Source organism: Bos javanicus, chromosome 19 (genome assembly GCF_032452875.1).
Source record: "Bos javanicus breed banteng chromosome 19, ARS-OSU_banteng_1.0, whole genome shotgun sequence".
Taxonomy (NCBI): domain Eukaryota; kingdom Metazoa; phylum Chordata; class Mammalia; order Artiodactyla; family Bovidae; genus Bos; species Bos javanicus.
This window is the reverse complement of record NC_083886.1, coordinates 19,460,764-19,473,249: the sequence shown is the minus strand read 5'-3', so window position 1 is coordinate 19,473,249 and position 12,486 is coordinate 19,460,764. Positions and strand designations below refer to the sequence as shown.

Sequence of the window (12,486 nt, the reverse complement as noted above, 5' to 3'; positions counted from 1 at the left end):
CTTTACACATCTGTGTCTCTTTTGCTGCCTTGCATATAGGATCGTCATGACCGTCTTTCTAAATTCCATATTTTTTTTTTTTTTACAGCACAGCATACGGGATCTTAGTTCCCCAATCAGGGACGTACTGGAGCCCCCTGCAGTGGAAGCATAGAGTCTTAACTACTGGACTGCCAGGGAAGTCCCTGTTTTTGTTTTTTTTTTTAATAAATATATATGTATTAGAGAACCAAAATCAGCTTCTATTACTCACATGGCAACGTCATCAAGTGCTGCAACAATACCCACACTCCAAGGTCAATTTTAGCCACACTTCCCTCCAAACTGAAAAAGCCCGGTAGGGAGGAGAACATACAAGCTTACACCACCACCTCCTCTCCAAACACTATCCAGGCTCAGAAAGCTCATTATAGATGGACTCAGTAGTATCCAACTCTTTGTCACTCCATGGGCTGTACCCTGCCAGGCTCTTCTGTCCATGGAATTTTCCAGGCAAGAATATTTGTTGTTGTTTCCTCCTTCAGGGGACCTTCCCGACCCAGGGATCAAATTCCCATCTCCTAAATGGGCAGGTGGATTCTTTTACCACTGAGTCACCTGGGATGCCCTCATTATAGGCAACAATTGCAAAAAATAAAGTTTAAAAAATTAAGCGCTTCGCCAAACATTTACAGCAACAGTGGAAGACTACTCTCCCTCTGGGCTTCCTTGGCATTGGGCAAAGCAAGGCTATTTGCAACAAAAGGGCATAAGCTGACTATGACAATGCTTACAGGAGAAATGAGGATTACAAAGTTCCTTTATTCACAAGTAACCAAGAATTATTAAATAATTTTCTGAACTAAGACAAAAGTCTCACCATCAAAGAAAATTTTCTTCTTCCCAGATATGCTCTTATAAAAATGAGATTTCTCAATATCCCAGATTCTTTACTTAATATTAAACTACCAATGCATAGAATACATTCTCAGGGCTCAAGTCTGAGTAACAGTGATATTCTGAGATATTTCTACACACTTTACAGATCAGCAAATATTTTATCAGACTAAGGGAAGCTAAAGAAAGGAGGTGGTAGAGAAGAGACAGTAAAAATATGGTTTAAAAAATAGTATAATCGGGAAATTTTAGAAGCAAGGGAAGGCAGGAATATTCAAGACAGGAAGTCAGGGAGTGGCCGGGAAGGAGGGGACCCAGGCATCACCTGAGGCTGGGCTGGAGAGACTGTTAAGAGCTGGCCAGTAACAGGTTTCTTTGACATCAGCAGCTCGAAGCATTTCAGAAACTTCAGCATAGACTGGGTTGAGCCACAGGACAGGGCCTGCAGGAGTATAATCACCCCTCTGACTATGAAGTCCTTAAAAAACTAGATAAAGTTCACCTTTATTCAAGTAGGCCTATCTGCCTGCGCCCTCCCCCCAAACACAAGACGGTGCCCCCAACACAAACACACCATTCACATCTTCTGCCGTCATGGCCAATGACCAGCATTACTTTAAACAACAAAAGAAAACATTTTCAATCCACATTCAAAGGAAAAATGACAAAAATGCAAAGGTCTGACTAAGGTAACACTGAGCTTAACTGTCAGTTAATCACCTGCCAAGAGGGGCCCAGTCAAGCACCCTTGGAGGAGGAAGGAGGAGCTAATGGGTTAGGCCAACTGTCAGGCCACAGGCTGCACAAAGGAGGTGGATGTAAATCAATGCGTAATTTCTAATGTCGTAACCTAAAAACATTTATTGAATGACTTAAGAAATAAACCTAAGTAGGTCATCTATTGGCCGGGTTCCCCTGGGTTCACAGAGGAAGAAGTTACTGGTAGAAGAGCATCCGATCACCATCACCAAGTGAGAAAAGTCACAGAAGACGGGAAAGGAAGAGAGCTAAGGATATGGAGAAACTGTACATTTCCACACTCTGGCATGAAAAAGACTAACAAGAAGCAATATCGCTGTTTGTTGTTTAGTCGCTAAGTCGTGTCCGACTCTGCAACCCCATGGACTGTAGCCTGCCAGGCTCCTCTATCCATGGGATTTCCCAGGCAAGAACACTGGAGTGGGTAGCCATTTCCTTCTCCAGGGGATCTTCACAACCCAGGGATCGAATTCAAGTCTCCTACATTGGCAGGAGAATTATTTTCCTGCCACAGGGAAGCCCAAGAAGCAATAAAGACCAGTGTTAAAATCATGGGACCCAGACTGACTGGGTTCAAATCCTAGCTTTGCCATTTACTAGTTGTGTGACCCTGGGTAAGTGACTGGACTTCCCTGTGCCTCAGTATCTTCATCCATAAAATGGGTAACTAAACCTATTTCATTGGGTTATGAGAAGCAATAAGTGAAGTGCTTAGAATAGCACCTGGCACATGGTAAATGCAACTTAAAACTGCAATATTACACTGATTATTATTCTTATTATGAGCTGAGATATCTGGCCTGAACCTATTAACTCAGGAAGCCCTGTCATTATACAGAAGTCCCTTCTGCTCAGAAGACTCACTAATGGGAATATCTCTATCAACAAGGGACATAAGCAGAGAAGAGATTTGTTAGTTCAGAAAACTGATTACCCGGGGAATAACTAAGTCGATGTTAGGTACTAGACTCCTTACTTCTCTGTCAGTATTTTTCTGGTTATTAAGTCATTCTTTCATTGTAACGTAAGGGGCAAGGGGAGGTGTCAGAAATGAGACAAAGCATAAACTAGTGCATTCTGATCATGCTGACAGTTCAAATGACTTGGCTGGTGGAGAACATGGCAACATTAGCTTAGAGAAAACTTTCAGATACTCTCCATGCCTTATACAAGAGACTGAGAACAAGAGTAACCCGGAACAAGCATTCACAATAAAATCCCACGATTCTCACGACTTAAAACCTAGAGGAGAGCTTGCTACACTGAGGGGTGTATGGTGAACATCAGGCGAGCTTTACTTTCCTCAATCAAAACTGGGCTTTGGTTCTCAGGAAAAGTTATTTAGAAACAGGACTACAGAGAATGTATCTCAGCAAACATGAAAACAAGGAAAAGGGAATTTTTCTAAGACAGGGAGCCATGGGTGAAGAAGTAGAAAATAACTGGTGGCAGGAGAGGCTTGTTTTCCACTTTATTTTACAAAGACTAAACATATATACCACACGTATCTACACATAGTACGTTTCCTTAGGCTGTCTTTCACTGAAACCTGCTCTTTTGGATTCACAAAGGAAAAAAAAAATTGGGGACCTCTGAATTTTTAAGATGGACTTTTGAGAGATATTCTGTTTATCTCTATTTACCAGGAGGAAAGAAGACCTAAACACCATGCACTATGTTATCAAGCAAAGGAAGGCATTTTAAACACTTTATCTCACTTCATGCTCATAATAACCCTATGACTACATATGAGAAAAGCGAAGCAAAGAGAAATAAGGAAATGGCTCCAAGGTAATACTGCCTAGAAATGACAGAATAAACTCAGGACTCTTTAGACCAGAAGCTCCTGGATGCTCTGAGTACTTCCTGCTACTGCCCAAGGCCTGAGAGTCAGATCTTTTAATATCCACTTGCCTGAATGTTAACGTCTGCCCACAGAAGTAAGTGGGCGCGCTGGAGTAGAGAACACCGGACGACTCGGCATCGTTACGAAGTGCTATGTTTCTCCGACTGCTCAGGCTGTACCCCTCAAAGCCAGCTGTCCACTCTTTTTAAAAAGCAAAAGATATTGAAAACTGTTAGAATCATTTGGGGAAAATCTTCGACACAGATATATTAAATAAAACTTGGAAGTGGAAGACGCCACTCTTAGGAGTCATGGGCAAGTTCAATAAAGGGAAAAATTCAGTGATAGGGTGTCATGGTTAATCCTACATACCACAAAGATTTTAGTCTCTTCTTGCACATTTGTGGCAAGGAAGATCAAACAAGCATTATCCCTTACTACTCAATAAAATCATGTTTGAGCTTATTCCAACCTAAGAGGTAATTAAGAAATGAGTCTAAATATTTTTAAAAAGTAATACGAGAGATCAATTTCAAATCATAAGACTTTTTTTGAAAAATAAAAAAAAAAAGCCCCTAGCAAGATATACATTGAAGGTTTGGGTTAAATACTGCAGTCTTCTAAGGCAGTATTTACAAATCTTTGCTTTTAGGGACGTTTCTACTCCTATCTGGCACTACTTGGGGAACCTCATGTGCATGCATGCTCAGTCGTGTCTGACTCTTTGCAACCCCGTGGACTGTAGCCCACCAGGCTCCTCTCTGTCCATGGGATTCTCCAGGCAAGAATACTGGAGTGGGGTGCCATTTCCTACTATAGGGGATCTTCCCAACTCAGGGATTGAACCCACATCTCCTGCATTGGCAAGCGGGTTCTTTACCACTTGAACCACCTGGTTAGCCCATTTGGGGATGAATGAAAATTTATCAAAATCCACATGAAATAATCTGAGCAGGAAGTAAAAGATGTGTCTCATGTCATTCTCCATCAATTCAGGGTCTATCCTTAGGAAAAAGGGTTGTCAGTGGGCTGCCTTTTAGCAAAGAATACAAGTCTTCATACACAGGAAAGTTTCAGGAGTAAGAGGGCAACGGCATACCATGCGGCACCAGTGTGGAATGACCGATCTGGGGGACGCTCCACGGACTCCACTCCTGTCGGCCGTCTCCTCGGGCGCAGACTCTGAACTGATAATCAACGTTGGGGTCTATGTGCAACACAATGAATTCCGTTTCAGAGCCTACATATACATCCTCAAAATGATTGGAAGTACATTTACGGAACTGGAGCCTGTAATCTTGGGCGGTAAAGTCGTCATCCACCTGGGGAGAAAGGCTTTATGTTAGGCAGAAGTCAGAGAACAACTTCTCTCAGCATTACAACCTAACTCTGAATGGGGGCCTTTGGGACTGAGCAAACAGGCCCATATGCTGAATATGAGCTGGTCTCAGGAAGCTCAGAGAAAATATGACATCATTATTTCCCTTCTTTTCCTTACTGAACCATGTGTTTTTATTTTGTTTGTTTTTTTTTTTTTTGGTGCACTGAGTCTTCATTGCAGCACTTGGATTTAGTTGCCCCTAGACATGTGGGATCTTAGTTCCCCAACCAGGGATTGAATCTGCATCCCCTATACTGGCAGGCGGATTCTTAACCACTGGACTGCCACAAGTCCCTGAACCACGTGCTTTATAACACCAGTGTGATATGAACAGATCTGCTTCCTTTGAAGTAACGATGTGTTTCCTACACAATAAAGCCCAAGATAAGACAGTCAAAATTCAAAGACAAGCTTCCCACAACTACATTATTCATGTAACTAAGAGAGAGGTAATATCTGAAATATATAAAGGACTTTGTAAAATGTAATATGTAAAATGTAATATGTAAAACTTATAAAAGAAGACAAAGCAGCCAGCAAGGGAAATGCATAGAAGACACGAATAAGTGTTTTACAGAATAAGAAATATAAGCAGCTGAAAATATATAAAGATATGCAGCCTAACTTGTAGTATGGAAAATGCAGTCAAAATCCACCATGAGGTACTACACTGGCAAAGATATAAAGTCTGACAATGCCAAGTACCGGTGAAGATGCAGAGTAAGAGGCATGTGTACACCACTGGGAGAAGGACACTCGGGGACAATCACTTTGGGAAGAGTTTGGTTATCTCCTGGTAGAGTATAGATCTAATATGCTACCTCATAGTTTTACAGCTAGGTATATACTTTAGAAAATCTTAAATGTGTATGCAAGAAAGCATGAATAATAATACTTATAACAAAAGAACTGACAGGCAAAAAAAAACAGAAATAGAATAAGAGTCTTTGTTTTGAACCAACAGAAGTATCTACTTCTTTCTTCTGTACAAAGGCTTCATTTTTAAAATTTCATTAAAAACAATGAAAAGAATAAAAAATTAATCAAAAACAAGAAAAACAATTTTGTAACAAAAGTAAAAATCCCATTTAAGAAAAGTTTCCAGAAGCTGACCACCCACCTCTGAATGATGTATTTGTCAACAGCCAAGATATTATGACTCACTTGGACATGGTTTTTATCTAAAATATGGTAATTCACATGCATAATATGACTTATTACATGCTTAATATGACCAATACACAAAATTCTTGGTAATGCTGAGAGTGTGGGGGAAAAGAACATACTTTTGAACTTTTATTTCAGAGGTACTAGTTCAATGTTGAACAGAAAAATATCCAACAGCCAACATTCACTAATACCTTCTGAACTTTTCTAATAAACAGAAATGGGAGCAATTCTCAACTCACCAAGTTACGTTTGGGAAATGTGTGATGGCAAACGTTTCGATACAGAGATTTTAAAAAGTACCTTCAAAACTGTTCATCTCAAAGCAACAGCTAGTTCAAGTTCCCTATGACCTTAATTGTAAAGCAAAAGGCACTTTTGTTCATGCAGAGAAGAAAACAGGAACTAATAAAAAAAAATTGTAAAGGCCCCTAAAACTCAAATTCATAACGCTGAAGCCACTTCTACAGTTCTGAATTACATACCTTACACCACCGTACGATGATGCCTCCAGGTTTCTCTATCAATTCTTCTATCTGTACTGGTGGGCGAGATGCTACCGTTCCATGTTTAAAAATATGGTCTTTCACTATGTTAAGAATTGAGTCATCCAATTGAGCAGATAAGCAAGGCACGTCAACTAGTAAAGGCACTTCTGGTAGGCTGAGGAAAGAAAGCTCATGTTTATGAGACTTTTAACCAAGAGTTAAAAATACAAGGGAGTATAGCTTTTAAAATTGCATATCACTATGTTGTATTGGGCTTCCCTGGACGCTCAATCGGTAAAGAATCTGCGTGCAATGTGGGAGACCTGGGTTCAATCCCTAGGTTAGGAAGATTCCGTGGAGGAGGGCATGGCAACCCACTCCAGTATCCTTGCTTGGAGAATCCCCATGGACAGAGGAGCGAGCCTGGTGGGCTACAGCCTTCGGGGTTGCAAAGAGTCAGACATGACTGAGCAACTAAGCACAGTACACATTGTATACCTCAAAACACATACAACACTGAAAATCAACTATACATCAATTTTTAAAAAATTAACAAAGAATATTTTATTTGTCATTTCACTTATTTATTTTTTGACTCAAACGTGTGGCTTGTGGGATTTTAGTTTCCCACCAGGGGTTGAATCCAGGCCCTCAGCAATGAGAGAGTGAAATCCTAACCAGTGCACAGCCAGGGGCTTCCCAACAAGCAACATTTTCAATCAGTCACATGCTGTAAGGACGCAGGAGCCGCTGGTAAATAATGCTAATGGCAGTGGGGGGATGAAAAGGGATAGGATCACAACTGTCAAGTTTATGTCAAAAGATTTGGTTTACTGAGTTGTGACTCAATTTTCTTTGTTTCAACTGAAGTACAGTTGCTTTACAGTATTGCATTAATTTCTGCTGTATGACAAAGTGATTCATTTATACATATTACATGCATTCTTTTTTATATTCTTTTCCATTGTGGTCCATCATTGGTTATTGAATACAATTCCCTGTGCTAAACAGCAGGACCTTGTGGTCTGAGCCATGACTCAGTTTAATGATATGTCCAGAATTTTTAAAATTTAATGATTCTCTTACATGTTAGGATTGAAGAAAATCTGTAGTAGTTCTATTTCATAGATTACAATCCCGACTATTCCACACTAGTAATACTGGTAATGGGTAGTGAAACTTTGAAAAATATACTCTCTATCTCCTTGAATCATAATTTTTAACAGGAAAAAGAGAAGGAGAGAGGGAGAGAGAGAGAAAAAAAAGAAAAGCAGTTTAAGCCCAAGAGACACGCGCTCTCACCTGTCCAGCTGGATGTGTGAGGCTTTCTTGGTAAAGCTCCAGAGCTTTTCATTCTGTTCTCCTATACCTCCCCGAATGGCGAGCTCACCTACAATCAGGGATAAGAGAACCAGTACAGGAAAAACGGTCACCTGTGTTAGGTGGGTCTCCGCATCTCTCGAAAACGATTCTTATGTGATGTCACAAATTCCCCAAAAGCAAGTGTAGGAACTATTTCAGCAGTGGCTTTAAAGTGAAACACAGAGGAACAGGGTACATGGTGGCTGCATTCTGCCAGAGATGAAAGATTCTGCTCTGCAAGTGGAAACCTGGTTTATCAACCAAGTGTATGGCCAGGTCCCCAGGGACCCTGTCCTTCCGCAGCCCTAAAGAACACTACCAGAACGGTTTTCTGACTGTGCCCTGGAGTCACTCAAGTGTTTTGAGACCACATAACAATGACCCCACCCCTCACCAAAAGGAAAACAGAGGCATACTAACACTGCTTCAGAATCCTCACAATTCCATAAATAAGTTTTTATCCCTTGGGAAGGGAAAGGAGGAAAAAGTTTGAAATTTAAAAATATTTCTGAAGTACAAAAAAAAATTTAGCAGCAGATGCTGTAACAAACATATATGTGCCTCAAAGGATTTTATTTTCTAAAATAAAATCACTGGTTAGGCCTCATGCTGATGGGTACACACTCTTGACCTGTGCTGAACTGCTGCTGAGTCTGTTTCCAAATGCTGAGCCCCCAGGGAAAGACATTCTGCAGTCCTGCTAAAAAGAATTTTCTCAAATGCACTGTTATGGTCAGTGGCAAATAAACACTTGTCCTTGAAGAGAAGCTGGAAATGGAATCAGCATGTAAACATAACACTAGTACTATATTCTAAGTGAGACCAGAAAGGGGACTGACTTCCGGCTGAAGTGACAACTTGCGAGCCATACACACTTTTTATTCTGTGCCACGCACAGCACTCAATGAAGAATGGACGGCATTCAGGCTCCCTCCCTGAGTCCTCTGTCCTTAACTGACCTCTAAATGTTGGCATCTCTCAGAGTCCCACCTTGTACAGCCTTCCCATCTCATATTGCACCCTCCCCCCCCCCTTTTTTTTTTTAACTGAAATGTAACTTTTACTTTAATGTTTTTAATGGAGAAAGAAAGACGGGTCTTTGAAAATGTCATAGTTCAGGTAAACCTAAATTCTAAGAATAGTAAGAGTGACCCTGAACCATTTGAAAGTACAGAGATGGGGTGGAAGGTGGGAGGGAGGTTCAAGAGGGAGGAGACATATATATATACATACCAATGGCTGAGTCATGCTGAGGTATGGCAGAAACTAACTCAATACTGTAAAGCAATTATCCTCTAATAATTTTTAAAAAAGAAAGTACAGAGAAAGTACAGAAATATGAACATCCCAAGGAGTCATTTTAATCATATTGTGCTATCTCTTGATGACTTTACTTATTCCCATGGATTCAGATGCGTTGTACACACCACTCCACATCTCCAGGTAGGATCTCTCTCCTTAGCATCATACCCACATTTCCAGCTCCTGATATCTTTAGCACCTCAAGCTCAACATACCCAGAACCAACTGTCTAACCACTCACCCTCCCCCCTTCATGTCCTGAGTCAGTCAATGGTACAGTTCACCAGTCATCTAAAACCACACTGGCCTGGGTCATCCCAAACCCTTCTCTTCCTCCTCCATCCTATAACTGGGCAATCACCAACACCAACAGGAAGAGCTCAGTAAAATCACCAATCATTCTACCTCCAAAAAATCTTAAAACCTGCTCTGCTTTACCTTCATCTGTCACGCCTCTGTCATTTCCTATCTGGACTGCTGCCATGGTGTTCTCATTAGGCACTTTTTAGTTCTTTAAAACTCCTAATACAGTTTCCAAACTGTTGGCAGTGTCTTTTTTTTTTTTTTAATGTAACTCTGTGGCCTAAAAGACTTCATTCAAGACCTCCCAGATATGTCATTCACTTTATTCTTGGCATGACTTCTGTTTCCAGTCTTGCTGTGAACTCCTTTTCCTCTTTTGCCTGCTTGATGAATTTCTTCAGCCTTTGTGGAAGTTCTCCTGTTGGAAGCCACCCCACCCTCTTCCAGAGCTAAGCATTTTTCTTTTTGTGCTCCCATGAGGTCTTAGATCTCTCTCACCATATGTGCCTCTCTCACCGGCCTGTGAACCCCAAAGGGCAGAACTAGTACCTTTTTATTTAATGTACCTGACAAAGACCTACAGGAGGGAAGGAAAGAAGGTAGACAGACATGGAGGCAGGAAGTTAGCAAGGGAAGAACTGCGCACGCTTTAACCAAAGTAACTGACTACATTCAGGAATATAACCACTACAGTCTCAGGAGTAAACACCAATCCTACTCCTTAACCTTCTAAAAATAACAATGGAATTAAATCATCAACACCCTTGAAAACTACGTGAACAGATTCAAAATGATCGCAAAGTTGCTGTGTTAACTAAGAATGAGAGACTGTTATCATAGAACCATAAGAAAGATCATTTACTGTGTTCTGTAAATTACTATAATTAGTACATGAATTGCAACTTACCCTAGGATACCTCACTGTACCCCGTTATCCTATTATCACAAACTTTCCCAAGGTACGAACAGCCTAAGCACCCAGAGATGGCAGGAAGCCTGCTGGTGCCCTGGGAAACCAGCACAATGTCGACCTGAATGGGCTGCATTTAACAGGCTCCCTGGACTCCCACCTTCTTGGACTAAGTCCTCTGCAGTGTTAACTCCGTGTTCTATCAGCTTCTGGCAGTCATCTAGTGGTTTGATGGTCTCCTGCTCAATGGTGTCCACCTCTTGCAAGAGGGTCACCAATCGCTCATCCAGGAGCTTTGCAAGCGTTCCCTTTAAATCATTAAAATGCTGTTTGAGGACATCTCTTGTCTGGGATGCACTCTCCTTGATCTGAAACGAAATAACGTAAAAACTCAGAGTCTCTAGGAAAGGCTGATCCACAGGCATCACCCATAATAATCTCAAGGCACTACCCCAACATCACCTTCCAGTCACTGGTAAACCAAATGTGATTCATCTGTGCAGACCTGCTCAGTGTTTGCCTTCAGGTGAGACAGAACAGCCTCACACCCTGGTCCCATCACTCACAGACGAGGTCAATCGGATTAGGCTATTAATAATTAAATACACCATGCTTCAATGCCCTTGTTCTTCAAATGAGGATAATTACGCTCGCCCGATGGAGCTGCTTGTGGATTAAATAGTCTACGCCCTGCACTTGGTAAAATAATCGGCACATTGTTGCTTTCAATAAATAAACATTAGCAATAATATTATCTCCACAAAGCAGTTTTTGGAAATAGTAATGTTTCAGTGCCAAAGAAAAAAATCAGATTAGGAAGAGATTAAAATTTATTTTACTGGAACTTCCCAGACGGTCCAGTGGTTAAGACTCCATGCTTCCACTGCAGCGGGGCATAGGTTTGATCCCTGGTCAGGGAACAAAGATCCCACATGCCATGAGGCCCACCCTCCCCCCGCCAAAAAAAAAAAATTCATTTCACTTAAAAGTAGAAATGATAGCTTTAAAAAGCGCAAAACAACAACAACACTGTGGACAAAATGCCCTCATTATGGTTTAAAAAAAAACAAAAAAAAACTAAGAATTTATTTACAATCCAAAAGGTTCACAGGAAGCAGAAGATGTTCAAAGCACACCTCTGGGACAATGACGTCATCCTCTTTGAGTCATGGTCCTCTGTGAATTTCAATGAGAGGTTTATAGACCTTCCCAGAAAAAATGAATAATCCCTACCAAAAAGAAACTGATTCAATATCAGAGATTACAAAGTCCCTCAGATCCCAACCACAGCTTGCCCAGAGCAGTAATTCTGAAACTTGGTTTGCAGAAGAATCACGTATCAGACAATCTGTTATAGCTTAGATAGCAAGGCTCCACCCCAGAACTAGCTTGGAGAAGGGGTCAGGGGAACATACGTACGGGCAGAGTCCTCCTTTTTCACAAGCACACCTGTGACTCTGCAGCCCATGCTTTGAGACACACTACCCTCGATCCTCAGAGCCCAGATTAAGAATGGTTTGTTCTAGGAGATATGACAGAAAAATCCTTACATCTCACAGATATTCTGAAAACAAGTCAGCTGTCTGTACAGACACCTGATTGTCTTTTTAAGCATACAGATAACACACAATTCACCTTTTCTCACTTAACAGGAAAATTCTAACTATACACTAGTCAGCTGAATTTAAGCAAGCTCACATTTTGTTGTTGTTCAGTCACTAAGTCGTGTCCAACTCTTTGCAACCCCATGATCTGCAGCATGCTGGTTTTCCTCTCCTATCTCCTAGCGTTGACTCAAATTCCTGTCCTTTAAGTTGGTGATGCTATCTAACCAACTTCATAACCAAGTTCATACTGTACTTTGCAAATATTATATTAATTTCCTAAGACATATTATGTTTATTACCCTAACCCTTTGCTAACTTGATCTTAGAAAGAGCATTTGAAGGCTAAGAGAAATCCACCAAGAAAAGAATGTATCAAAATGTGGATAAAGCCCAATATTTCAACAGGTAACAGAGAAATTTTGAAAACTTTCTACTTATTCTCTAACACTAAAATTGAAAACCAGAATACAAAATTGTTGCCCAGG

General features: G+C 40.9%; 1 protein-coding gene across 1 annotated transcript in view; it reads right to left on the bottom strand.

Moving 5' to 3' along the window:
- CRLF3 (cytokine receptor like factor 3) overlaps positions 1-12,486 on the bottom strand; it is a 41,009-nt gene that overhangs the window by 15,337 nt on the left and 13,186 nt on the right. Inside the window, exons 2-6 of the mRNA XM_061390455.1 lie at positions 10,555-10,762; positions 7,820-7,907; positions 6,515-6,692; positions 4,581-4,803; positions 3,550-3,682 (exon numbers count right to left, since the gene is read on the bottom strand). Coding sequence (XP_061246439.1) covers positions 3,550-3,682; positions 4,581-4,803; positions 6,515-6,692; positions 7,820-7,907; positions 10,555-10,762 — 830 coding nt within the window. The remainder of the gene's footprint in view (positions 1-3,549; positions 3,683-4,580; positions 4,804-6,514; positions 6,693-7,819; positions 7,908-10,554; positions 10,763-12,486) is intronic.